The sequence below is a fragment of the Orbicella faveolata genome, unplaced genomic scaffold (genome assembly GCF_042242905.1).
Source record: "Orbicella faveolata isolate gen_17 unplaced genomic scaffold, um_ofav_v1 contig_13, whole genome shotgun sequence".
Lineage (NCBI taxonomy): Eukaryota > Metazoa > Cnidaria > Anthozoa > Scleractinia > Merulinidae > Orbicella > Orbicella faveolata.
In genome coordinates this window covers 1,293,063-1,316,669 of record NW_028301540.1, presented here as the reverse complement: position 1 = coordinate 1,316,669, position 23,607 = coordinate 1,293,063, and the positions used below count along the sequence as shown (strand labels likewise).

At 39.0% G+C, this 23,607-nt stretch overlaps 2 protein-coding genes across 5 annotated transcripts; one reads left to right on the top strand and one right to left on the bottom strand.

Moving 5' to 3' along the window:
* The first annotated feature begins 777 nt into the window (after nucleotides 1–777).
* Nucleotides 778–12,768, top strand: LOC110047842 (late secretory pathway protein AVL9 homolog). 3 transcript variants are annotated; one of them, XM_089283969.1, is made up of 18 exons: nucleotides 778–956; nucleotides 1,545–1,665; nucleotides 2,091–2,194; nucleotides 2,720–2,791; nucleotides 2,996–3,085; nucleotides 3,182–3,251; nucleotides 3,343–3,383; nucleotides 3,553–3,591; nucleotides 4,203–4,272; nucleotides 5,014–5,072; nucleotides 5,733–5,816; nucleotides 6,760–6,894; nucleotides 7,452–7,587; nucleotides 8,323–8,403; nucleotides 8,477–8,591; nucleotides 8,666–8,719; nucleotides 8,931–8,995; nucleotides 10,839–12,768. In XM_089283969.1, exons 1-18 carry the CDS (start codon nucleotides 882–884, stop codon nucleotides 10,994–10,996), a joined length of 1,569 nt encoding a protein of 522 aa, XP_089140095.1. In that variant the 5' UTR covers nucleotides 778–881; the 3' UTR covers nucleotides 10,997–12,768. The 3 variants fall into 3 exon arrangements, with proteins under 3 accessions (XP_089140095.1, XP_089140094.1, XP_089140096.1); XM_089283968.1 differs by having other exon boundaries at nucleotides 5,733–5,825; XM_089283970.1 differs by lacking the exon at nucleotides 8,666–8,719 and having other exon boundaries at nucleotides 5,733–5,825.
* A 148-nt stretch (nucleotides 12,769–12,916) lies between these two features.
* Nucleotides 12,917–23,414, bottom strand: LOC110047794 (uncharacterized). 2 transcript variants are annotated; one of them, XM_089283966.1, is made up of 8 exons: nucleotides 22,634–23,414; nucleotides 20,725–22,504; nucleotides 18,470–18,651; nucleotides 17,553–17,893; nucleotides 16,594–16,724; nucleotides 15,407–15,609; nucleotides 14,476–14,940; nucleotides 12,917–13,360 (listed from the first exon to the last, which is right to left on the bottom strand). In XM_089283966.1, exons 2-8 carry the CDS (start codon nucleotides 21,074–21,076, stop codon nucleotides 13,127–13,129), a joined length of 1,908 nt encoding a protein of 635 aa, XP_089140092.1. In that variant the 5' UTR covers nucleotides 21,077–22,504; nucleotides 22,634–23,414; the 3' UTR covers nucleotides 12,917–13,126. The 2 variants fall into 2 exon arrangements, with proteins under 2 accessions (XP_089140092.1, XP_020609195.2); XM_020753536.2 differs by having other exon boundaries at nucleotides 20,725–23,414.
* Nucleotides 23,415–23,607: the final 193 nt, after the last annotated feature.

Here is a 23,607-nt window from a genome sequence, read left to right as displayed (position 1 = left end):
ACTTTCCTTATTCAACAACAAGTACAGCCCAACAGAGCATCAGTTGGTCACGTGACTTGCTTTTCAAGAACACATTGATTTAGACAATGGTAATACACAATGTAATCAGAAATGAAAAGAACGTTTGAAAATAAGCTTACAAGCAAATTTTAAGGTTTATTTTCAATTTTTTTTTCTACAAGTTATCAAATATTTAGAAGGATTTGTAAGGGAAGAAGATGCTATGCCTCTGAGTCACATCTTCGGGGGGACTCCTGTATAAAAATGACGGGGGCACGTGTCCAAGATTTTGAAAAGAGCCCCTAAGGAGTACCAAGATTCTGTTTTGTGGGCCTGTCTTGAAATTTTTTTCTACTCTAAGAGATACCAATTCTAACGTAACACTTTCTCTCCTGTCATATTTTTTCGGCTCAGTACCCTAAAAGGTACCACAAAAGCTCCCACCGTGGACCTGTTGAGGATGAATACCTTGAAAAGGTACGATGAGCAACCCTGTTCCCCTCCCTCATTACACTCCAATGGTTTTTCATACAAATCCTTGAAAATTTTTTTCAAGTTTCAAAACTGCCACAAAATCCTCGATCTCCAATAGTTATATGCCAACCCAATTTTTGCAACACTCAAATTATTACTAATTGAAATTACTCTTTAAAACATGCTCTTTCTAGTTCTGAAAGTCATGTAATTGCAAACGTTCACGCGACCAACTGTTCCTTGACCCAGGGGTCCCTGGCTGACCAATGAAAATATCAGAGAAAACTGGGTACCAGGTAGAGGAACTTTGCCCCATGCCCCTAGTGGCATTCAAGATGGCGGGTTGATTAGAGTGTTTATTTTCAAACAACTTGTACCGATGAAAACCAGCTGAGAAACGAGTAGACATGGAGACTGAAGATCCAGAGAGGGTTATACAGCACATTGTAGTGGTGGGATTCCACCATCAGCGGGGATCTGAGGTGAAAGAGGCATAAAAAAGCCCTTAGATAGGGGCGATATTAAGTTATCAGTTTCTTTGAAAGTTGTATGTTCCTTCCTGAATTCCGAAGCTAAGGGTATGTTTTTTTGAGCTGTATCAGTTAGAAATGTTGTTATTGATTTTGTCTTTTCGCTATGAACATGAGCTGGCAGAGCTCCATTAAATATCGTTTCATGTCTAGCTAACAAAGGGCACAGAGTCTGATCATGAAAATCTTATACAACTGGCATCTGGGATACCTGCCGTGGACTGTTCACAGCCCTCTATTTTTTTCGTATTTTTTATTCCATCGCTGAACGCGCGGATAGAATCGCAACAGAACTGGACGCCAGCGCAAAACGGAAGACTTGACTGGGTTAGGGGTGGGGACCGAGAAAAATAGAGGGGCTGCAGACATCTTTGGAAAAAAGTGAATTGGAAAGTCTATTGCAAAGTTCTCCCCCCCTCCCCCCCTCAGCACTGCCATTTTAATTCCAAGATGACAGCTGTGATATGAGTATTGATAATTTTTGGAACTACCAACTTTCTATTTCTTGTTGAGTGTTTTGTTTTTTGTTTGCTGATGCAGGTAGAGTTTTCATTTCCACCATTTCTGAAGAACGGTAACACACCTAGTACAACACCACCAAGTGAATGGCGGTTCTTGCCATTTTTGGCATTACCAGATGGCGTCCATAATTGTCAGCAAGGTAAGAAGTAAGACTGCGGCTTGACATGTGACGGTGTTAAGCGGGGAGCAGTGTGACGACAGATGACTGAACAATAATTTCATTTCATTCATTTCATTCATTAACCACTGCTTTCAATTGGTTTTTACATAGCCTGATTTTAAGTTCTTATACAAACAAACTTTTATGTTCATGAGTTCAATTAAAATGAAAACTCTCTCAGTCTGTAGAAATTCAACACACCTATGACCACATTCAGTATATATGACAGTACTTTAAAGTTAATTGATTTGATTTATCTTTCCTAGAAAAAAATACACCAAAAGCCTTTGCTACATTTGCAGTAAATAGCACAGGTTTAACGTTGCTCCTGAGAACACCTGTTGTATTATCCTTGTAATAGACAGTTAAGCATAAGCCATTCAATGTTTTTTTTTATCTTGTAGACACTTCTGTATTTCATTTACCAAGTCTCAGCACATATGTTGGGAGACAGAACTTTCAATCTACCATTTTTGGAATTTCTTGTTACAAGCAGATTGACAGTAAGGTGTGGTATGGTAGTTTCTTTATTTTGTTTTATTTTATAAAAAAATGTATGAATGTCAGTGCATTTATTAATAAGAAATTAAACTACAAGTGATATTTGAAACTTTCTCAAAATTGCACGATACTTTAGGTGAATGCAAATTATTTGAAAGAATTTTTCAAATATCATAAGCAGTGTAAATTCTTCATTGCTCAAACTTTCATTACTCATTTATTATGACTGAGAAAATTACAAACGCCTGCATGTTAATTTGCACTGCAGTCAAATTGAGAATTAACAATAAATTGCCCTGCTCTCAGCCAATCACAGTGAAGTTATTTTCTCACAGTAAATAATGTACTTGAATTTCATGTCTGTATACTTCACAAATTTGAACTTTCCAGTGGAGACAAAACACGAAAAATGAAAACATTAAATAATATAACTTTATTTTATTGGAAACAGAAAATGGCACATATGCATGGTTACCTTCAGCACAAACACGCATCTGATATCTGTTAGCAAACTGTCTTTGCACATCCACAGGACTTAAGAATTAAAAAGGACGATGTGACCAGACGTACTGTGCAGAAGAGTGTTTGTATCCTCTCCAGTTTGGTGAGTGATGTTATATAGAAGGATGTACAGAGATCCAGCCAGATAGGCTAAACATTTAACAGGTGTTCAGTAAACGAGAAATCTGTGATGCAGAGTTATCATCATTTGATAAGAATCTGATCAAAAAGCCACATAATTTTAAGCTGTAGCCTTCTGGGCTGATAACTTTGTGTTATGAATGAACTTTTTTTCTTGTTTTAACAGCCCCTTTATGGTTACTTGAAAGAAAAGCTGGAAGTTGCTACCAGAGTGTACTTTGATGAGAGGGACTTCTCAAGAACAGGAATTTTAGAGGTTTAAATTTAGTACAGTAATATATATTGTCTCCAAGCAGAATTCTGTGTGAGCTTTTTTCCCCTCATTCTTTATTTTTTGTGTGCTCCTCTCCAGGAATTGTATAAGAATTTAAACTTGTCCATATCACCGAATTTTGAACTGGAAGATTCTTTACTATTTGTCGGTAAGTTTGTACCTTTCACTCTGTCAAATTATGAAACCTTGCAGATTTTATTATTTTATCAAAAACTGTATTTGGTGTGATTTCCTTATAGGTCTATCAGTTGTAGAATTAGTCAGAAAATTTCAACATAGGGTGAGTACACTCAAATACATTCTCAGCTTTACTTGTGACAAAAACTTTTTTAACACTAAGTGCCATCGTTATGTGCAAATGAGGATATCAGTGTAATTGGAGGATATTCTTTCATTGATTGTACACTTTTGACCTAACTGAAAATAAATTAATATCACCTTGTTTTCAGATTTTAGTTCTTTTTAAGCTGCTTCTTCTTGAAAAAAAGGTATGTGCTGAAAAATGTTTTTCGAGTATTTCCTATTTTGTTCCATATTTCTTGTTTGTTCATGTGTGAAATATGTGCCTAAAGAAATATTTTAATGAATATAATTATGCAAAGCATAAATTTTTTAGGCAAAACAATTTTAGCAGTATGTTGGATGATAGACGCATTGAATCTCTTAAAGCTTAGTGGTGGATTCAGCTCCTGTTTGTACAACTCAGACATTTCATTTTCATAAAAAAAATATAGGTTATTTTATTTAGCTTGTGTCACAGACTGATGGATGAGTTTATTATAAATAGTGAATTATTTATACACATATTAAAAAATCTATGCTCTAACTGGCTTTTTATCCATTTGGAGACTGTAAATTTTAATTAAAATTATGTAGAATTTATTATTAGTAAGATTGTTGATCTTTTAGAGTTTTCCCACATTCCACTTTTGGATCAGAGTTTACAAACATTAGTACCAGAGTGAGGTTGCAGGGGCAGACATTTTCATACATTTGCCATGGATATTCTTGTCAACCCGAACCTCAACTCGGCGCCATTGTTTTTTGGAATGCAGGAAAAGTCTATTGTCATGTGGTTGTGAACTTTTTTAACTCTTAGGTTATATTTCATGGCTTTCCGGTTGGCAGTCTATGTATGGAGCTTCTTTCACTTGTTTCTCTCTTTCCAAGTATGTAAACATGGCATATATATGTCTCTTTGTTACATGAGAATGCAACAAGATTTACATGTAATATCTTTTTTTGTAATGCGAAATATGATAGCTAACATCTATATTTTTGCTTCTGCACAGTATCAGTACATATATTTGCCAAGTAGACAAGGGAACAATGATAGTCATGATATTTTGATTTGAAAAAAAATACCTCCCATCGACAATATATTACCATTTCTCGCATTGTGGAATGTAAGGAATTACAACTTTGGGATTAAAACAGCCTAGTCACTTGTTTTAATATACCATAAATCTTTATAAAATATCCTCTATTCTTGTGTAGAGTTTTCTTATTCAAAAGTTGGGCATAAGAAGGACATCCTATGTATTCACTGAGGCTGTTAGTGAAACATATCAAAAAAATTGAAAAAGTGGTTATAACCTTGCCTCTTTGCGTTCCCATCCTGTATCAACTTCTTTTAAATGTGTAAGAACTTTGTTTCTGTCTTTGATGAAGATCATCATGGTTAGGCTGCACCATGTTTGGTGGATGTATAAAAACCCTGGTTCATGCACAAGCAATCTGCTATTTCTTTAATTACCCAGATGTTTTGCAATTTGTTTGAGTGCATTGTTCCTTATTAATGTAGACATGCTATTGCTATTTGTGCTGGCTGTGATTGCTATCTTATAGTTCTTGGAGATTTTGAACTCTTGACTGTATCAAATGTATTGCCATTTGATTTTATTTTCTAGAAATGATCCAAAACGGTTTGGTGTATGCAGCCCCCAGAGAAAATGAAACTTGTGATAATGTAAGCATGCATGTATTTTGGTCATACTCTTCTAAGCAAATGTAATTTTTATATCATTATGTCTGGTTGTAAGCAGGCTGGATCTTTTGGTGTAGTCAAGTTTCACTCGACCTTATGGTTCCATGCACCGGCTGTTGGTCTGTTGAGCATACCACAGAGACCATGGGTGCTTTATAATAATTATAATAATAATTATACATTTATACAGTGCTAATACTATGAAATATTCGAAAGCACTGGCCCATTATGCCAGACTGACTGGTCAGAGACCAGTGGGCTACATAAGCCAAATCTACTGAAGAGAATTAGGGTAATGTACTGCTTTGTCAAAATGGAACGGCCGATTTCGGTCGGATTGGTCCAACCAATCAAAGTGGACCACCTCCAGATCAGAGGTGGCCCCAAATATTCCTGTCGGAATGAATCGAAACGGACCTTTCCATTTGACTTCTAACCGGAATTTCTGGAGTCTTTGGTGTATTTGGAAAGCACCCCACAGCTTGCATTCGTATGACACCTCAATGCCTGCTCTTTGATGGCACTGAAATTTTGGTTTGCTATGTTTGTTTTATGACTATATTTGTAAGTTAATTAAAATTGGTTGAGGGATAATAACATTGTATGTTCTTGTTGCATTCTTAGAGAGGTCTTGTTTTTCAGGAAGTTTTTCAACCTTTGCATGTCCGAGAGTGTGAGCAGTTATTAGTCGATATTTTTGGATTTCCATTAGCAATCTTCGCAAACGTGAGTGAAGTGAGTTATTTTCTGTAAGTAATGTGGTACTACTTAGTAAACATCTACCATGGGCTCTTAATGTTTGGTACATAGTGAAACAGAATTTCATAATGGAAATCTTCAGAGATCCAAAATAGCTCAGCCAATGAAAGGAAGGAAAGAGCTAACAGTCAGACAAGCAATTTGTAATTATTTATCGGCATGTAGCCTCTTTGACCTTCTTGCCTTCCTGCTGACAGTATTGTTTTTCTATTGGACAAAGGACTTCCAATGGTATTAACAACTTTCTCATCCAAGAATGGATTGTATTTGCATGGTATTTTATTTTGCTTGTGATGGGGCATATCACTTTTAAATTATTTATTGCAAATTGCAATATTAGAAACTTGAAATAACTTTCGGCAGAAGAAGTCTTTATTAATAATGACTTTTATTTATATAGCACCATTCCTACGCTCACGGCACTGTAAAATCTGATGACTCCATGAAATGTCCAGTACCATAAATGTATTTTATCCAATTGATTTAAATTATGATAAATTTATTAATTTACTTAGTTTTGATTTTTAACTTATTGTTACCTGTTTTACCTTTCTACATTTTTTGAAGTTGGCCAAATGAATCTCCTTACTATACAAAATTTTAATCAAAAAATTGTTTGGCTGACATGCTTTTACAGATGCAACTGTTAAATGGAAGACATCAAGAATGCAGACTCTATTGAAATTTTTTAAACGTGAACAGTTGCTTTTTAAACGAGCTTTTTTAGGATATACAATAAGTTATTACGGCCCTTGAATCATGGAGAAAGGGCACTATTTAAATCTATCATCATCATTATTATTATTATTATTATTATTACTATTAATTCTCTATCGCACTTTGCCAATTGCAAATCCCAAACAAATAATGCCAGTAAAGGAAGATGTCCACTCCGTTTTTTTCCTTGTAGAGCTCCTTATTTCATCCTTATTTGTCTTTGCAACAAATGGAACTGTTAAAGAGCGCCCATGTGCGTAGTTTCGTGGTTGGAGCGTCAAATTATTTGTACAAACGACAGAAGGGATTATCAGAAGTTTTGGTAGATGTGAGTAAATTTAAAATAAAGCCGAGCTGAGGTTATGATATGGCAACTCTCACGTTTATAATATGGTGACAATACAAAGATGTATTTCAATCTGTTGTGCCCCTTTGTTTAGAGAGCTGTTCCAAATATGTGATCAGTGTATCTATTTTGTTGGGTTTGAATGGTGCTGAACTGGAAGAAATGTTCAGCACAATTCAACCAATCAAAGCGAAGTTGTTTTATTCTCAGCCAGTCAGGTGCAAAACTTGCTGGCACGCGTGCTGGCAGGTGATTCCATTTTTTCTGCGCGTTTTATTAATTAGATGCTTGTGCTTGCCACAGGTTACTTAATTCTTATTCCACTTCTCAGGGGTGATACATCAAACATCGCTGTTACATCAAGTGAAAATTCAATTCGTACAGTTCTTACAGATTCCTTAAATTTGTTTTCTTTATTGTTAGCTTTTCCTCCCGTTGGTTCCCACCTAAACGTCTTTCGTTAAATGAAAACATTTTCCACGCAGGAAAATAAAAATTACACAATTCTGCAAATTTACGGGGTTTGTTTTTTCCGTCAGCTTGAAAGCGGATCAATAGAAATACACAGTCCTGAACTAAATGAACAGCTCTCGTTGTCAACCGCTGACTTGAGATTTGCAGACTACCTCATTAATCACGTCAAGGAATACGTTGAAAAAGGCGAACAAGAAGCCGGTAAGTTTAGGTATAACAGACATGTAGATGCTTCATACTCCTTATCAGTTTATATTTCTTACATATGGGTCCTCAGCAGCTACTTTCAAAAGTGCATTCTTTGTACATTACAACGCTTAGGGTGATACATTGTACGTCTTGTTCGAATAGGTTGAACATGTCTATGTGCTCCACATGCTTTCTTCAGATCCTGGAAACAGGAAGTAGTTTGCCGGTTTAAGTAACTTCGCAGCCTTGAGAACAGTATTTATTTTATAGCGAAAAAAAGTCTCTCTGTTAATTAAGCTAAGAATACATGTGAAACATGGCTTACACGATGTTAAGTTTTCCTGCTTTCCTATTTTACCTTAATTAGGACCGATTCCAAAATTCCAAAAGTGTTAATAACTATGTTCTATCGCAGCAATATCAAACGTAAGTTTCCGCGATTCTTCTAGCTCTTTCCTTTAGTAGTCCGTCCTTCTACTCCCATGTTTTTTTATGTTCACTCAAACGAGATGGAGGCTAACTCGACAACCTCGCGGTTCTATTAGGCTCTATGCACAAACCACTGTCACTTTTAATTGTTGTACGTATCTTTTTTCTTTTTTATGTTAATATTGTAATTTCAAAATTGTAAGTGCAAAATAAAGTGAAGTTAAAGTTAGATTCGTGTGTCTAGTGCTAAGATGTTTCAGAGCATTGTCGTAGGTGGCATCAGAAATCTGTTTGTTTATTTTCTGTTTTCTTATCCAGGCTGGGATGGCAGTGATGAGTGGATACGAGCTCAGTTTAAATTGTATCTTTTGTCTTTGCTGTCTTCCATACAACACACAGGTTTGTACGCTTCACGTTCGTCTCATTGGTTTTAAAATATGGCGCAGTGTCTGATACTTTGCTATTGTTGCAGATGGCGATGGAATGGCAAACTACAATGAGCATTTCATAGAGGCCTGGAAACAAACCACGAACTATCAAGTTTGGCGTGGAAAAGAACATGCTGGGATTGACGACGTACATGCTGGGTAAACTACGTGGCTCTTATATAAAGTAGAAAAACAAACTGTAGTGAACATTTTATTTTGTCTTTCGTTGACAGGCATCCATTTCAAGGTCAGATGGGGCTCTCAGATATAAAGATCAGACTCTCTAAGTAAGCTGTCACCAATTTACATTGTAGACAATTTTTGGTTTGCAAGGTCATTCATAAAAATTGCTTAAAATACTCTTGAGCATAAGTTCTTCTATAATCTATCCACAGGGATGATTTAGCTTATGTAAGAGAAAACTAGTTGAACTTCATGAGTAATCTTTGGACAAGATTCAAGTGTTGTTTGCTTTGTAACAAGTGTTTTGCTATTAAGTGTTATGCAGACTGAACGAGGACGGAGAATTGGTTATGCTGTGGCGGAAACTGGCAAGGTAGTGGGTACGTAGACAAGTATTTGTGGTGTTGTTTGTTTGTTTGTTTTTTTTTGCAATCCTGCAATGAAAAGTTTCATTCAATTTACCCAAGATAAGTCGGTGAAAGTTGGAACTAAGTGACGAGCACCTCGTTTAGGGAATTTCGATTGACGGGGAACGGATACCAAGCTAACGTAATCCACCAAATATCCAATCAAATTAATTTGTGTCCAGGTTACCGAGTTGCGCAGGGTTTACGACAGTTTTCTGGACTACCGAATTTAATTCTGAAAGCATCGGACGCCATACAAGTTGCGTGCGTTGAGGGCGTGCCTCTAGTGGTCTGAGGACGACCACCCCCAAGGAACTGTTTAAATTAAAACCCTCAAAAATGTACTTTGCAGTGTTCGTGAGACCAAGAAAGCTTGGAGTTCACTGACTTGAACGCTCTGAAAAAGTAAAATAGTGGTCACTTGGAAGGGAGGGAAGAGCACCAAATCGTTTCCAATGAATGAGTTGCCAGTAATCGGATACCCGTGTTTGCGAAAAGAACTCTGGGATCGTCAGGGGGCAAACATTGCAAGTCGCTAGAAGAGAATGTATGGCGAAAAGTTGTTTCGACGCCCAAAAACATGGTTTTGGAGAGAGATCAACGCTTTTTCGCCGTTGTTTTATCGCGAATGGATTTTGGCAATTTTGATACATGGAAAATGTAAGTTTTTGTTTGAATAACCGTGAAATAAGTGAAAAAATTTACCGATAAACTCCCTTTTGCTTGCGTGAGGTTTATTGTGAAATACATTGAAGAGAATATTGAAAATTTCAATACACGCCTGATCTCGAGAGGCTACCCGGAGCAAATGGTAGAAAAGACCCTCCGAGAAGTTAAATATTAAGACAGAAAAGAAGCTCTAAAACACAAATCGAAATTGCAGAATGAACTACTACCCTTTGTGTCGAGCAATTTCACTCAACCGTCGATACCAAACTTTGGAAAGCATAATCACGCACAAATGGCACTTTCAAATACAAATACTCAGAGATATATTCAAGGAGCTACCCTTGATCTGTTATAGAAATGGAAAATCACTGAAATACGTGCTTGTAAAAGCAAAACAAAGGCTTTGAGCAACACAGTAGCCACACAGCATGAGTCGCGCGGACTCATTTGTCATTAAATCAACCCCTGACAGCACAATGATCGCTACCGGGCTTATTTCCAGTATTATTTGTACGACTGAACTTTCAAATAAGCCAAAAGTAGCCTGTACACAACTTAAAAGGCTTTACTGGGTTATTCCTCCGTCTCCATTTATACCTAATTAATTTTGTAATATTTTCAGACCATTACGCGATGTAAATTTCACAATAAACCTCACGCAAACAACGGAGTTTATCGATAGATTTTGTCACATATTTCACGGTTATTCAAAGAAAAACTTACATATTCCACATATCAACATTGCCCAAATCCATTTCCGATAAAAACGACGGCGAAAAAGCGTTGATCTCCCTCAAAAATCGTTTTCTTGTACCTCGAAACAACTTTTCGCCATACATTTCCTTCTAGCGACTAGCAATGTTTGCCCCCTGACGATCCCAGAGTTCTTCGCGCAAACACGGGTATCCGATTACTGGCAACTTATTCATTGTATATCATTTTAACATCGGAAAAAGACGTAAGGTGGTACACCGATCGAATATTGTATTATTTGAGGGGTGATCAATTGGTGTGAAGAATTGAAATGTTCACTCTGATATTCTCAAGTCAATGAATTTATGACATGCCAAACCGGACGTAACTCCCGGTCTCCAGCCCCGGAGGTAAACCCTGGTTGTGTTTTTCAAGCCTAGATTTTGTTTCGCAGGCGGAGCTATCAACAGCGCACGCTCATTTGTGACATCTTGGCTGTCAGAGCTGACGCATTCAACGTCAGAGCAGAATGACGAGAAGACTGAAGACAAGACACAGCTGGACGAAGGAAGTGTAAAGACATATAGTGAGGAAAATACTAATGAATTATGAGCCTGGCCGGACACTGCAGGATAAAGTATTGGGAAAAAAATTAGTAGCTCTGAACTTAATGGAAAATGTCTAGAATTTAGTATAAAATGTTTAAGCAAACAACCGTAACGATGATCCTGCTGGTGTACGGTGGATCAGTAGTGATCTAATCGGCTTCACATATAAAATGAAGAATGTAAAAGCAGAAGCCGACACAACGTAGGATGAATTTTTTGAAGGTGTGCTACATTTCGGCAGGCCAAACCGGCCTTTTTCAGGTAAAATGAGAATTTTACATCGGGACGTGTTTTTATGTGGCATATTTTCGTTGTATTTTTGTTATTTTACCATATGCTTATCTTTAATTTACACTGTCAATTGGTTTTCCGTATTTCCGGTATTACGAAAATATGCTACATGAAAACACGTCCCAATGTAAAATTCTCATTGTACCTGAAGAAGGCCGGTTTGACCAGTCGAAATATAGTACACCTTCAAAAATCACCCTGCGTTGTGTCGGTTTCTGCTTTTATATTCTAGAATTTAGAAATGAAACTGACGTATTGAGTTATTTGGAACTGACATGCAGTGTAAAACGTTAAAAAAGAAAAACAATGTTTGTTTTGGTAAATTAGGGACTTGTCAGAGATTAGCAGGAGGGAGGGGGTAGAGGTTTTCAGTTAGCGATGAAATAAAATGACCCTTCTATGGTAAGGGATGAAAATGTCCCGATCCTCCCCCGGAGCTCGTCCTAAAACTCCATGACCCTCCCTGGATAAAGAAAACGTCCGAATTTTATATACAGTGGTAAAAGTACTTTTAATAATGTAAATATGAATTAAAACCTGGGAAGAACATGCAAGTGGTCTCTGTGTTGGAGAAACAAGACAAAAGAAAGCTTTTGGCTTAATGGAAGGAAATAATTACATGCCTTGATTTTCTTACACATTTTGTTATCTTGTAAATCATAATATTAAAGTATCGCTTTACGATCATGATGGCTTAATTTCTTGTGACCGTCCCTCTTTTTCATGACCCTCCCTTTCGAAGGACTCAAAAAACTATGACCCTCCCCTGTTTTCCACTCCCCCCTTCCCCCCTGTTAATTTCTGACAAGTCTTTAAGGCAAGCAGAAATGACTGTAGCACCCATCTAAATTTCTGTTCATAAACAACTAAGGGAAATTGAACTTAAGTTTTTAGTGCCCTAGCTAGTAACAGGCACTCCGTGGCACTTGTCTAGGTAAAAAGTTTGATTTTTATTAATGTATTTATTTCAAGTTTTCGTAAGGCTATACTTAAAAAAACATCAATTATTTTGTGGCGAAATTTCCTTTTTTTTTTTTACAATGTTTGAGAAACCATTTGACGTTATCACTTTTATGTCTTCTTATGGAGCATACTCAGTTTCAACTCGCTTGTATCGCGACTATTTATAAATAAATATTACCGACTGTGAACGCGTTTTCACTAAGAACCATAATGAGCGAACTCAAAAATAGCACGATAGGAAAGCAGTTCTACGCGTGTTTTACTCTTCTGTGACAAGCCCAGGCTTCTCGCGTCATATTTAACTGAGTCCGAGAACGGTGAAGTTAGCTCTGTCCAAACGAAATCTCTGAGTAGACATGCCACAACACACTTGGTGTATAGCAATAAATAAATAAATAATGCTTCAATATATAGACAAAGTTTTTGTTCTGGTAAGTGATTGTCATATTTCAGGAAGATTTTATGTTATTTCTTTAAATATAAAAATAACTAGCAACAAATAAAAAGGTTTGTTTTGGTTCACCAGGTTTGTGATTGCTGTTGTTTAGGACTCTGTGTTGCCGCTGACCATGACATACCGTAAAATACCCTATTAGCCTGTAACTTTCGATTAACAATTTTAATCTATCCAGGGGGAAGGCTTATATTCGGGTGGGGGGGGGGGGGGGCTTATATCCGGAATAATATCTGTGTTAGCGGGGAGGGGGGAGCTTTAACGTCGGATTATACAGTATGCCAAGTCTACTTACAAAGTTCAACCTACAAACGCCTTGCTGTGCTTGGAAAAACATTCTTTAACTGCTTCTGTCATCATTTCCTTCGTTTTACCAAGGCGTTATGAAATTTTCACAATTTTCAATTTTTATAAAAAGCAAATATTTTAAGCGCCATCTGTGCACAAATTCTTTACAAAGAACAGCAGTTGTTCTTTTGACGTAAGTTTTCGCGGAATCTTTAGTTGATTGATCGCTGTGGGTGTCATCTTGAGGAGAAATTCGCGAAATTTCTGGAACGTGCCAGGCTGGACCAAACAAACTCTCATTCTGTCAATACAGCCGCCGTTTTCACGTCGTATCAGGTAAAATGGGTTCACTTCACACAAGGCATCGTCCAACTAAAAAGGGAATTAAAACAAACGAGGTTAGATTTAAAACGAAGTCATTTGAATCTCGAATCACACTGCCTGCAGTGACGTCTGTTTGCTTTTTCTTCATCCTTGAAAACATGTCAAAGATAACTTGAATACGAAGAGATTGTTAAACCAAATTTAATCCATTGACACCTGGAAATTTTTGGCAAAAACACATTGTTTAGACATTTTTGACATTTTCAGCATGGATATGAGCTAAAATAGCTCCAATCTACTCAAAAAGGCATTAGCAACATGAAAGCAAGCCTTTCTTTCACTAGCATCACGTTTTATGACATTTTTGCTCGGGAATGCGCACAATTCAAATTTTTACGTCTTTAGGCAATCTCGTACCTAAAGTCTTCGTTCCTTTCTGCGCATGCCGGCGATGCCGGCTTAACGAAACGTTTGTCTCCCGACCGCTGGTCAAGGGGAACGAAGACGCTGGGTACGACGGTGGTCTTTATGTTTTTCGGTTTATTTTTTCCCGCCTTTGCTTTTTCTCCTTTTCCCATCTTTTTGCCGCAGTTGTTGATCTTCTTCTACTGGGCTTGTCTCCAGTTCAAGAATTCCCGAGAAAGCATCATCGAGACGGAAAATTCTTACCACGGAGTAGTCAAGTGTAATTGGGGAAAATTTTGCTCCAAGTTTATCACTCAAATTTCTAAGCGTTTTCCTGCACATTTCACGTTCAATTGACCCAGTCACTCTGATCTGGGTATCATTGGAAAGATCTTTCTCTCCCGGAGAACTTGAGTATAAATGATACCAATTTTGGTGAAAGATGATGACGTCAGAAGTGTAACAAAGGCCATCACTGGTCACGGGCGCTTACGAGCGGTACAGGCGCCAATAGGTTAAGTCCATCCTCGTTACCTAGGTCTTTCGAAACGAGGCTGCACCGATTTACGCTAGTCAACAATCATGGGGCAGGCATATCGTCCCCATTGCCGGCGACGGCGTCACACTGCGCTAAATATTTTACACCTGAACTAGAATTTGGTTTCCGCAAATGTTGCTGCACGCTAATCATTCAAACTCAAAAATCTAGATGATACCTGTGATAATTACTAGCAGAGAGCAATGGACGTGAACATTACCTCTTGTGAAAGCATGTCATTTTCCGCTGCATCACGGCCATTTGAGCCTCTCAGCTCCACGAAAATCACGTAGAATGGCTTGACTCCTCCAAACCCTATGTGGTTTCTGTTGGTACTGTGGCTTCCATGGGTTTTCCTGGTAAGAGTTTCCTCAATGGCTGCTCTACTACTTGGTATAAAATCCAACAGAATGCTCTCCGCGCATGTGTAATCCACAAGGTGAGGCCTCTTGCGTGTGCCTCGGAGCACCTTCGTAAGCGCCTCGTACATCATCGTTTCAGTCGTTTTCTCCGAACGCATGTTAAGAATCTGACCTTGTCTGTACTGGAACTCGATCACCGGGCAACTGTTATGAAAACGAACCACTCTCACCACATCTCCGATCCTGTATCGATAAAGACCACTGAGAGTTGTCACTACCAGCTCGTACAGACCACCCACTTCAACCTCTTCACCAAACAACGTCTGCCAAGGAAACAATGGATACCAATTCAATTTACATCTAAGGCACAAGACGAATTCAAAGGCAACGACAACAATAACAAATAAACAGAGACTTGAAACAAAAATGTAATTTGTGATATGTTTGTTACAAAGCGTCTCATGAAAATGTATGTTTTGTTGTAACTGAAATGACTCGCACTTATTTACCAAAATAAACGACACATCAATCATAAACTGTAAAGCTCGTTTCCTTCTCCCGTGCCTTTGTATTATTCTTTTCACGCATTTTTATATACGACAAGAAAATCGTCAAGTCTTCAGAAAGCTGTTTCCACTCTCTCTATCTACTAAACTGTACATGTTCTTCAAATGTTCCCCCCCTCCCCCCCCATTGGCGCCTCCTTTCCTTCAGATAATCACTCCGGCCTTCCCATATGTGCTGCTGAATGTTTAAAAATTGTGTAAAAAGAACTAAGCAATATTTTACCTTGGGCTGCTCTTCATGGCTGTGATCCAGTGGAATAAACTCATAAAACATTGATCGAGGTACAAGAAGGTAACAAGGCTTGGTGTCCAGTGGCCACAAGTTGACTCCTACTAATCCTTCAGTGGCCCCATAGATAGTGGAACATAATGGCACGCCATGAAGATAGCGGTCCCGCAGCTGAGTAGCATACAGCTCAGAGGAACCTTAGTTTAAAGAAACAAGCTTCAGTTACTCAGTGTAGTAGTGAATCCGGTTAATTCTTGGTCACCACACTGGGATCGCTGTTTACGGGAGGAGGGGGGAGTCACAGCCTTTGGCAACTAAGTTTGTTGGCAACTGCTATGTAACAAAGCCAAACGGAGCAGTCGGAAGTGACTTGAGTACAGACATACGTTCGTGGCCAAACGGACTCGCAAATTTACTCGAAAGTGAATGCGGGTTGTAAATAAAAATGCTGCAAGGCTACATATGACGTGTGATTAAGTCGCGTGGGTGGCCAAAAGATGAAAAACTTTCGCCGTGCAAATTTTGATCCCACCAGAGTGAACACAAGTCAACGCAAGTGCACTAGCCTGCGAACGCAGACGTATTTCCGGCTGTCGCTCGTCTCCGCCGAAAAATAACGTCTGCGAACCCGAGCCTGGAAACGATTTCTCTGACGTAGGAATTTTACGCCAATCACAGTTTAGCTCAAGTAGCCCTAGAACTACTGCACGAGGTATTCGCTGCGAGGAGCACTCGAGTTTCATTTTATCATGGAATCTGATTGGCCAAGGAGAAACAAAAGTCATTACGTCACAGAAATCGTTTCCTGGCTCGGGTTCGCAGACGTTATTTTCGGCGGAGACAAGCGACAGCCGGAAATACGTCTGCGCTTGCAGGCTACAAGTGCACTGACGTCTTGGCCAAATGGAACGACAAGAAGTTTCGAGTACTTGCGATTCCGTTTGGCAGACCTTAACACCCCTGCCAGCTGACCCTTGAGGTACAGGTTTGGTTTCTGACTGTTTGTTCATTTCATGATAAATTAAGAAAGATGCAGAATCTTAAGCTCTATAGTCAAACGAGAAAGATACTGAATGTTTGTCAGGTCAAATTTTACCACCATTCCTTATTTATCACTATCATTATCAGCATTTCGTTTTCGACGTAAAACAGCTGAGTGCGGTTATAAAACATCACCTTACCAGATACTACGCCATGTACATGTGTTAAGTTTGGCCAGATTCTCTTCGCGATTCCATCAAATCCTTTCTGAAACTCTCTTCTGAGTTCATTTGCTCTTTGTTTATCAGGCTTGAGCAACTTATTCAACTCGCTATGAAGAAAATTGAAAAGTCGTACCATAAACGTTATTTTCGGCGTACGTGGTAAACACAGAGGGACAAAATTTTTTTGGGATTCACTGTGATTATTTCCTTTAATTCATGTGACACAAGACAAAACGAGAGTTCCCTCGTTTTCTCTCGATGTAAGTGAACATGAATAAAGAACAAGTGTTTGTGATTCAAAAATGGTATTGGAAGAATACGGGCTCACAGTCGGTCAGTGTAAAATGAGTACTGGACTGCGGACTGGACTGCGGACTGGACTGCGGACTGGACTGCGGACTGGACTGCGGACTGCGGACTGCAGACCGGGGGTAAAATGAAGACTGCAGACTGTAGTCTTTTTAACTAAATCGTGTTACCATTTCCATCATTGAGAGCTAACCGTGAGCAGGCTAACCGGAGCGTTATTTAGGGTAACCTGAGTGACATTCTGGCTAACCGGAGTGATATTCAATCTAACCAGAGTGACATTCAGGCTAACAGGAGTGATATTCAATCTAACCAGCGGTGATATTCAGGCTAACTGGAGTGCAGACTTTCACTACGATTAGCCCAACGATTAACCCGTATAACCTTGTTTCCCATTAGCACTCGGTAAATCGGAATAACACGATAAATACTTAAAAAGTCAGCAATGTGCATTTTACCCACAGTCTGCATTTTACCCCTGCTATGCAATCTACAGTCTTCGTTTTACACTGACCGGCTATCAGGCCTTTTATCAGCCGAAAGTGCTGTCGATAGCAGTGAAATGGTTATGTTTCCGTTCAGGAGATCCTTTAGGTCCATAAATGTGCTGTAGTTGCAGCTCTTACCTTCGGACACGATCTGTTATTTCAAGATCTTCTTTAATTTCACCTTTCTCCAGGTCTTGCACCATTAACTCCCAGTTTTTCTCCAGGAAAACAAAAACTCCGTGAATCCAGTATGCAAAATTGCCAAGAATCGAGCCCAAGTCTCTATCTCTTAGGGCAAACAAAATGTGAATATAAAGTCCCGCGGGCTCAGACTTGACATCAAGGTGAACACGGGGCGTGGAGAGGGCGTGGAGGTGCAGAGATGGGGCCAAAGTTGAAGGCCCTATTGGAAGGCCTCCTACTGAGTACCTCAGTTGAGGAGCATGAAACAGTTTAAGAGATTTCTGTAAGTTGTCAGCCTAGGGAAGATAACAGAATGATATTTGAGCCAGTTTAAAATCTTATTCTAAGAAGGAACTAAGTTCTTGGATTTCTCGGTGTCAAAGAAACGACATGTAACATAACAGAAAAAAGGTTTCCTTCACTAGTCCGTTTGTTTTCAGCAGTTTGCAAAACCATAAAACGCCCGCAAAGACCGAACTCCTCTTCGTTACTAATAAACATTTACGAAAGAAATAAAAACAGGATTGCAACCTAGTACTTTCGTTGGAGTATATAAATAATTTTCCTTTAGAAGAAAATTCTCGACGTTTTTCACACCTTCACAGATAGTCAAAGCGGCTGGTAAAACCGTTACTATCCGTGTTCACTAACAAATGGGTTTGGTTTCGCGAAACGTTGCGTTGTTTATACATCTACATAGAAAAGCTTTGGACATGTGACTGTACTGAAGAGGAAACCTGAACAATAACTCGAGACCTTATGTGATAAGGCCTATGAAACAAACGAAGACGAGATTTTACAAATAACTTTTCCACAGGGCGTGCTGACCATCTCTAGTCTATAGTGGCGTTAGTATTTGTGTGTCCGCTCACCTGTGGTAAAACGTTATACATCGTATAATAAACACCAACTGCAAATCCATATTCTACGAATGTTTTGGAGTTGTCACGTGTCTTAGGAATAAGACAACTCTTCCCGGTTGTTCCAGAAGTAACTGCTAACATCCACGGCTCCTGGCTGGTCAAAACACTCCTCTCTCCTTTGGCAATCCGTTCTTTGAAAAAAATTACCATCACAGTTACAGTTTATAGTCAAATCGGAAGTGGTCGTAACAACAAAGAGGGAACATCAGCTGTGTGTAAATCAAGCAGCAATGACCAGTAGTCACCGCGCGTGTAAAACAAGTCATGCCGCAGGGGGGGGAGGGGGGAGGGGGGAGGGGGTTACGCCTTTATATTGGCTATATAGGTATGTCCGGTCCCAAAGGGTATGTTTTTTGGCAGGTTTGGTCAGAAATATCGAGTATCGATTTTGGCCCCTTTTGGTCTCAAATAGGGTATGGTTTTTGCACTCTAGTTCTGAATTGAGAAAGTTATCCTACCTGATAAAAGCATAAAAACATTGCCTTTAACACTGGTCTGAACAAGGGAACAAATTTCAAAGGTAGGTCTGAAACAAGGCATTAATTTATGGGTCGGGTCTTAAATGGAGTATAGAATTTTTGGTCAGGTCGTAAATAGAGTAGGGAAAATCGCATATTTCAGTCTTGAATAGGGTAAGGGTTTTGGGAAGCAGGCTGCACACCCCCACCCGATGTTTCTGGTGTTATCCCCCAGGGAAATTATGATGCTTAAAATGTAATCAGCGAGGATTATGTCCAACAACAGATCTACGAATCGGTAATCCCTAGAGTTAGTAAGGACTTGTCACTGTGTTTGAGATGCTTATTAACTGCTCAGGCCGGATATTGAAAGGAAATGATTCCACTTTTCGCTCTAACATAGTGACATTTGTGTATTATTCACAGAGTTCTGAACTTCAGCGATAATAGGTAGAAAATATTTCATTCATGATAAGCTGGTAAATGACTGGTGCACATGAAAAACAATTTTAATTTTTAAAATAAATATTTTTTTTAGCGCAAGCGTTGTATGAAGTGTTATGTTAAAGCTGTAAAATGATTGAGCAACCAAAAAATTTCCCAGACTTCCTCACAAAAATCACAGAGGTTTTTCATGGTCTCGAGATGAACTCTCCGAAAAATGTATGCCCGAAATATGAACATTCACTTTCCTTATTTACTATGCTTAACTCTTAATTTCAGTTCTGATAATTTTGTGGTAAATCAAGAAAACATCCTCTATTTTCCTATCCATTTGAAACCGCCAGCGTAGAAATAGTTTCACTTATTTATTATGTTCTCTCCTCCTTACCGACGAATATATTTTTAAGCCATTGAGATGATCTCTAGTTTTTGACATAGTCTATGTCCTTTTAATACTGTTGGCAAGAGTGATGACTTAGAAATGAAACACACTTCCCTATGGTAGTGTTTTACGCTACCTGGAGTTTAGTTTTAGGCTGCGCCATAAAATGTTTATCTGTTTTCATTCTAGCGCAACTTGAATTCAGTTTCGAATCTATTTCGACTTCCTTGTCCATTTCTCGGGAAAATTATAGCTGACTATTTTTCGGTGCTCAAAACGACACTTTTATCAACTAGAAAACAACAGGCATTAAATTTCTCATATCACGAAAGTCCGAGGGGATTAAAGGCCTTGCGAACAGAGAATTTACCGAAACGATCCGTTTGGTGTCCCTGAAAAATGGGAGCTGCCAAAAAGAGCGTAGCAACAATGTTATCTTCCTTGTTTTTAATTTCTTTTTGTCACTCACTGTCTTTTAGTCTCATGGCGTGCAGTTATAGCGCGGTGGAACACCAAGGGGTCAAAACATCTCGTTATCAAACAGATCGAGCATAAACCTCGTGCTCTCGCCCACACCAAAATAACTGAATAGCTAATAATCATTTGTTTTGGTCAGTACCTTCTCGGGTACAAACTCATAATTCCGTACCATTATTAAAACCAATTGCTTCATCGTGAAAGTAACAATTTGCCAATAGGACTCTTAATTTCGTCTCACTTGAGACTCCCTTGTCAAAATTTCGCAACCTATTCCAGACCACTTGCTAAATCTGTAATCCCATCTCCCAGTATTAAATCAACTTTGAAAAGTTTTGACTGAGGGGATATTATGTGATAAGGGTTTGGTTTTTACCACCCGCCGGTGTTAGGGGCTTGTATTACTTGCTATAAATACCTGAAAACTGAGTATAAATACCTACCAACTAAACTCTTGTAGTGACTGTATTTTGTGATGGGATGACTGACTGTAAACCCGCGCCGATTCGTTATGTGGGTAAACTTGTACTTTCTTCCATATTTAGTCTCTGAATTTCTCTCCAGAATATTCAACAAAAACTTTTCTTGGACTTGACGAAAATTCTTTGTGTCTTGCTCAAGCTTTCGCTTAGCTTTGGCTCCAAGAAGATATATAAAGCGGTTCAGAAGAAAGTGAATTAACAGACTCCGTACTGTGTGGAAACTTGAACGACCTTTGATCCAAATATGAACACATCTAGTGACCACAAAACCGACAAAAATTAAAACAACTTTTAAAAGATTCGCCATGAACATGCCGTGATCATGGAAATAACGCTCTACACGTCCAAGCTATGTGCCAGCACTCGTGTATTGTAAATATCATTCAAGTGTTTTTTAATACCTTTGGGATGTAACAATTTAGATGTCCAGCTGTGTGTTCCAGTGCGCACGTTTTGAGGTCAAGTTAACTTCAGCGCACGAACCAGATATAACCGGTTTCTCTTCCCGCTTCCCTTATTTTTAACGACTTGAAGAAAGAACAACAACAGAAAATATATTGACGTGCAAACGAAAGTTTCATGATGTAACTTTTGTCATCACCGTCACGAATATAGGCCAAATAACGTCACTGGGGTAAAAGTTGTCAAAACCATCAACATGACTTGGAACACGGACATGAGAAGTCTAGGAAGCCACACGTGCACGTTTTTCACCCACGTACGCCTTTTTGTAATGAAACGTGTCTAGCGATTAAAGTTTTCTCCCTCCCTAACATAAAACACTTCTTTATTACCGCGGTGTTTATCTTTACCGAAGTTGAAACAGACGAGGGCCAACTGAGTTTTAATTTGGCTTATCAATCTGTTGAACGATTCTATACATAGAGTACTTCATTTACCCTCGGATTTCAGAGTAGCTTATGCAACTAATACTCTCCGAGCATTCAACCATCAGATGAGAGAGATAGACCACCACACCGGGAACTACGTCCCCTACTCTTTTCGATCAGTGTGTGTGTTCTTTTCCGTCTCACAGAATTAATTATGAGGAGTTGTGAGACGGGGCCTACGGTTTATCGTCCTTATCCGAGAAGACTAGAAAGTTTAACCATTTGCAGATGTCATTATAAAGGCAGCACTTTCTCCTCAATTATTTACAGACCCTGAGTGTTGGTCCGGCCGGGGTTTGAACCCGCGACCTCCCGCACGCTAGTCCGGTGCTCTACCACTTAGCTAACCGATCAGCGGTCAGCTCAATGGTAGAGTGAGCTCAATGAAGACTACTTCGCATGGACTCGCATGGCGCTTGAAGAAGCAAGCATTTAATTTCTATAGAGATACAGATGTAGTAAATTTGCACAAAATTAAGCCGATTTGTTAGGTGCAGATAATCTATTTGCCTCGTTTGTCTGTTAAACCCCTAACATCTTCAGGTGGCCATTGGCTCATTCGCGTAAATCCATCACTGAACTGGATGTCGCCTTTCTCATTCATAGCAAACTTGTGAACGGTAAAAAGTCAAGTTGAAAATAGTTCTATAAAACTTCCATTTGTTGATACATTCTATCAATCTGGTAAGTACAAAGACTGCAAGGGATTAAGTACACATCAGCTAGTCCAAGAGAAAGTCATTTAACATTCTATCAAACTTCAGTAGTATTATCGATCGGTAGCCCTCTACACATGCGCATTGATCATTACTTGGCCCATCTTTAGTTAGTGGTATCTTGTCTAGTGGCTGCTAAGGAGAAAGAGAATTTAAGATGGTTTAGTGACCGGAAGGGACGGGTACCATGCTGCTTAACGCTAATCCTGGATTTACAGTGATATCAGATGTGAACTCTTTTACTGCTAGTATGTAAAAACTTACTGCAACAAGGTGGGCGATAGGCCAGGGGAGGCGCAGCTGGCGATTTTTGTTTTATCCTGGCTTTTCAGATTAGCTAACATGAAAGTAAATAAAGGAGAAACCTTTAAAAGTAAAAGTCAAATGTGAAACAGTCATTTTACAGCTGCTAACACGCGATCCTCACAAATCACCTTCTCCTGGCATATGCCGGAACCCAGAGAGCCATGGCCAGAGAGGAGGCGAGGAGGTCGAAAACAAGAATCCTAAAAGAAAATACAAAGATGATTCAGTCTTGAAATGAGGATCCAAAAAGCCCAACTTCATTCACTAAAAAGCTTTGTTTTATCTAAAGGTACATAACATAGTATGGACTTCTTTCTTTGTGAACTACATGTTGAAGAAAGTGAGAAATCTGCAAATGTACATCGTACAGTGCGAGACGAAGTTAGAATCCGTATCTCCCAGCGATATTCTAACCCGTGACCACTCAAACACCAGGCGTGAATCTATCGAGCTAGACTCAACTGATGCACCAAAGTAATGTAGCCAAACAGAGTGTAACTCGTGAAAGAACTTCAATTGAAGAACACGAGGAATTCAGATATACACGAGCGGTTGGCCGAATGATAGTGAACGAGGCCACGAGTACAGACCAAATACAGTGAAATCTGCAGTCACCTTTCCACCGAGTCTTCAGTCTTAGCCGGTGAAATCTTGACTCAAGGATAAGGTGGCTCCGATACAAACATGATAGGATTGGCTGGATTTTTGCTCTAAGAGAGATTAAAGGAATTAAAAATGAAAAAAACCCAACGACGACAGAAGTAAAAATTCTGGCCGGAAGTGGCATGCACATGCTGTCAGTAGCCAAGTTTTTATCGTAGCAATTTCATTCTTGGCATTCTTCGATCTGTGCCAGTAGTAAACTATGCCCGTTAAGAATTTCCGGTCAAACATCTTACTCCCGCTCTGGCTCCCCTTCCAGCTGCTTCGTG

Coding starts and splice junctions, on each gene's coding strand:
- LOC110047794 (XM_020753536.2), bottom strand. CDS start 21,076: ATGTTCATGGCGAATCTTTTAAAAGTTGTTTTAATTTTTGTCGGTTTT. Junction 16,725..17,552: donor ATAACAGATCGTGTCCGAAG/GTAAGAGCTGCA, acceptor TTTTCTTCATAG/CGAGTTGAATAAGTTGCTCA. Junction 15,610..16,593: donor TGTACATGGCGTAGTATCTG/GTAAGGTGATGT, acceptor CTTTAAACTAAG/GTTCCTCTGAGCTGTATGCT.
- LOC110047842 (XM_089283968.1), top strand. CDS start 882: ATGGAGACTGAAGATCCAGAGAGGGTTATACAGCACATTGTAGTGGTG. Junction 3,252..3,342: donor AGATTCTTTACTATTTGTCG/GTAAGTTTGTAC, acceptor ATTTCCTTATAG/GTCTATCAGTTGTAGAATTA. Junction 8,404..8,476: donor GTCTTCCATACAACACACAG/GTTTGTACGCTT, acceptor CTATTGTTGCAG/ATGGCGATGGAATGGCAAAC.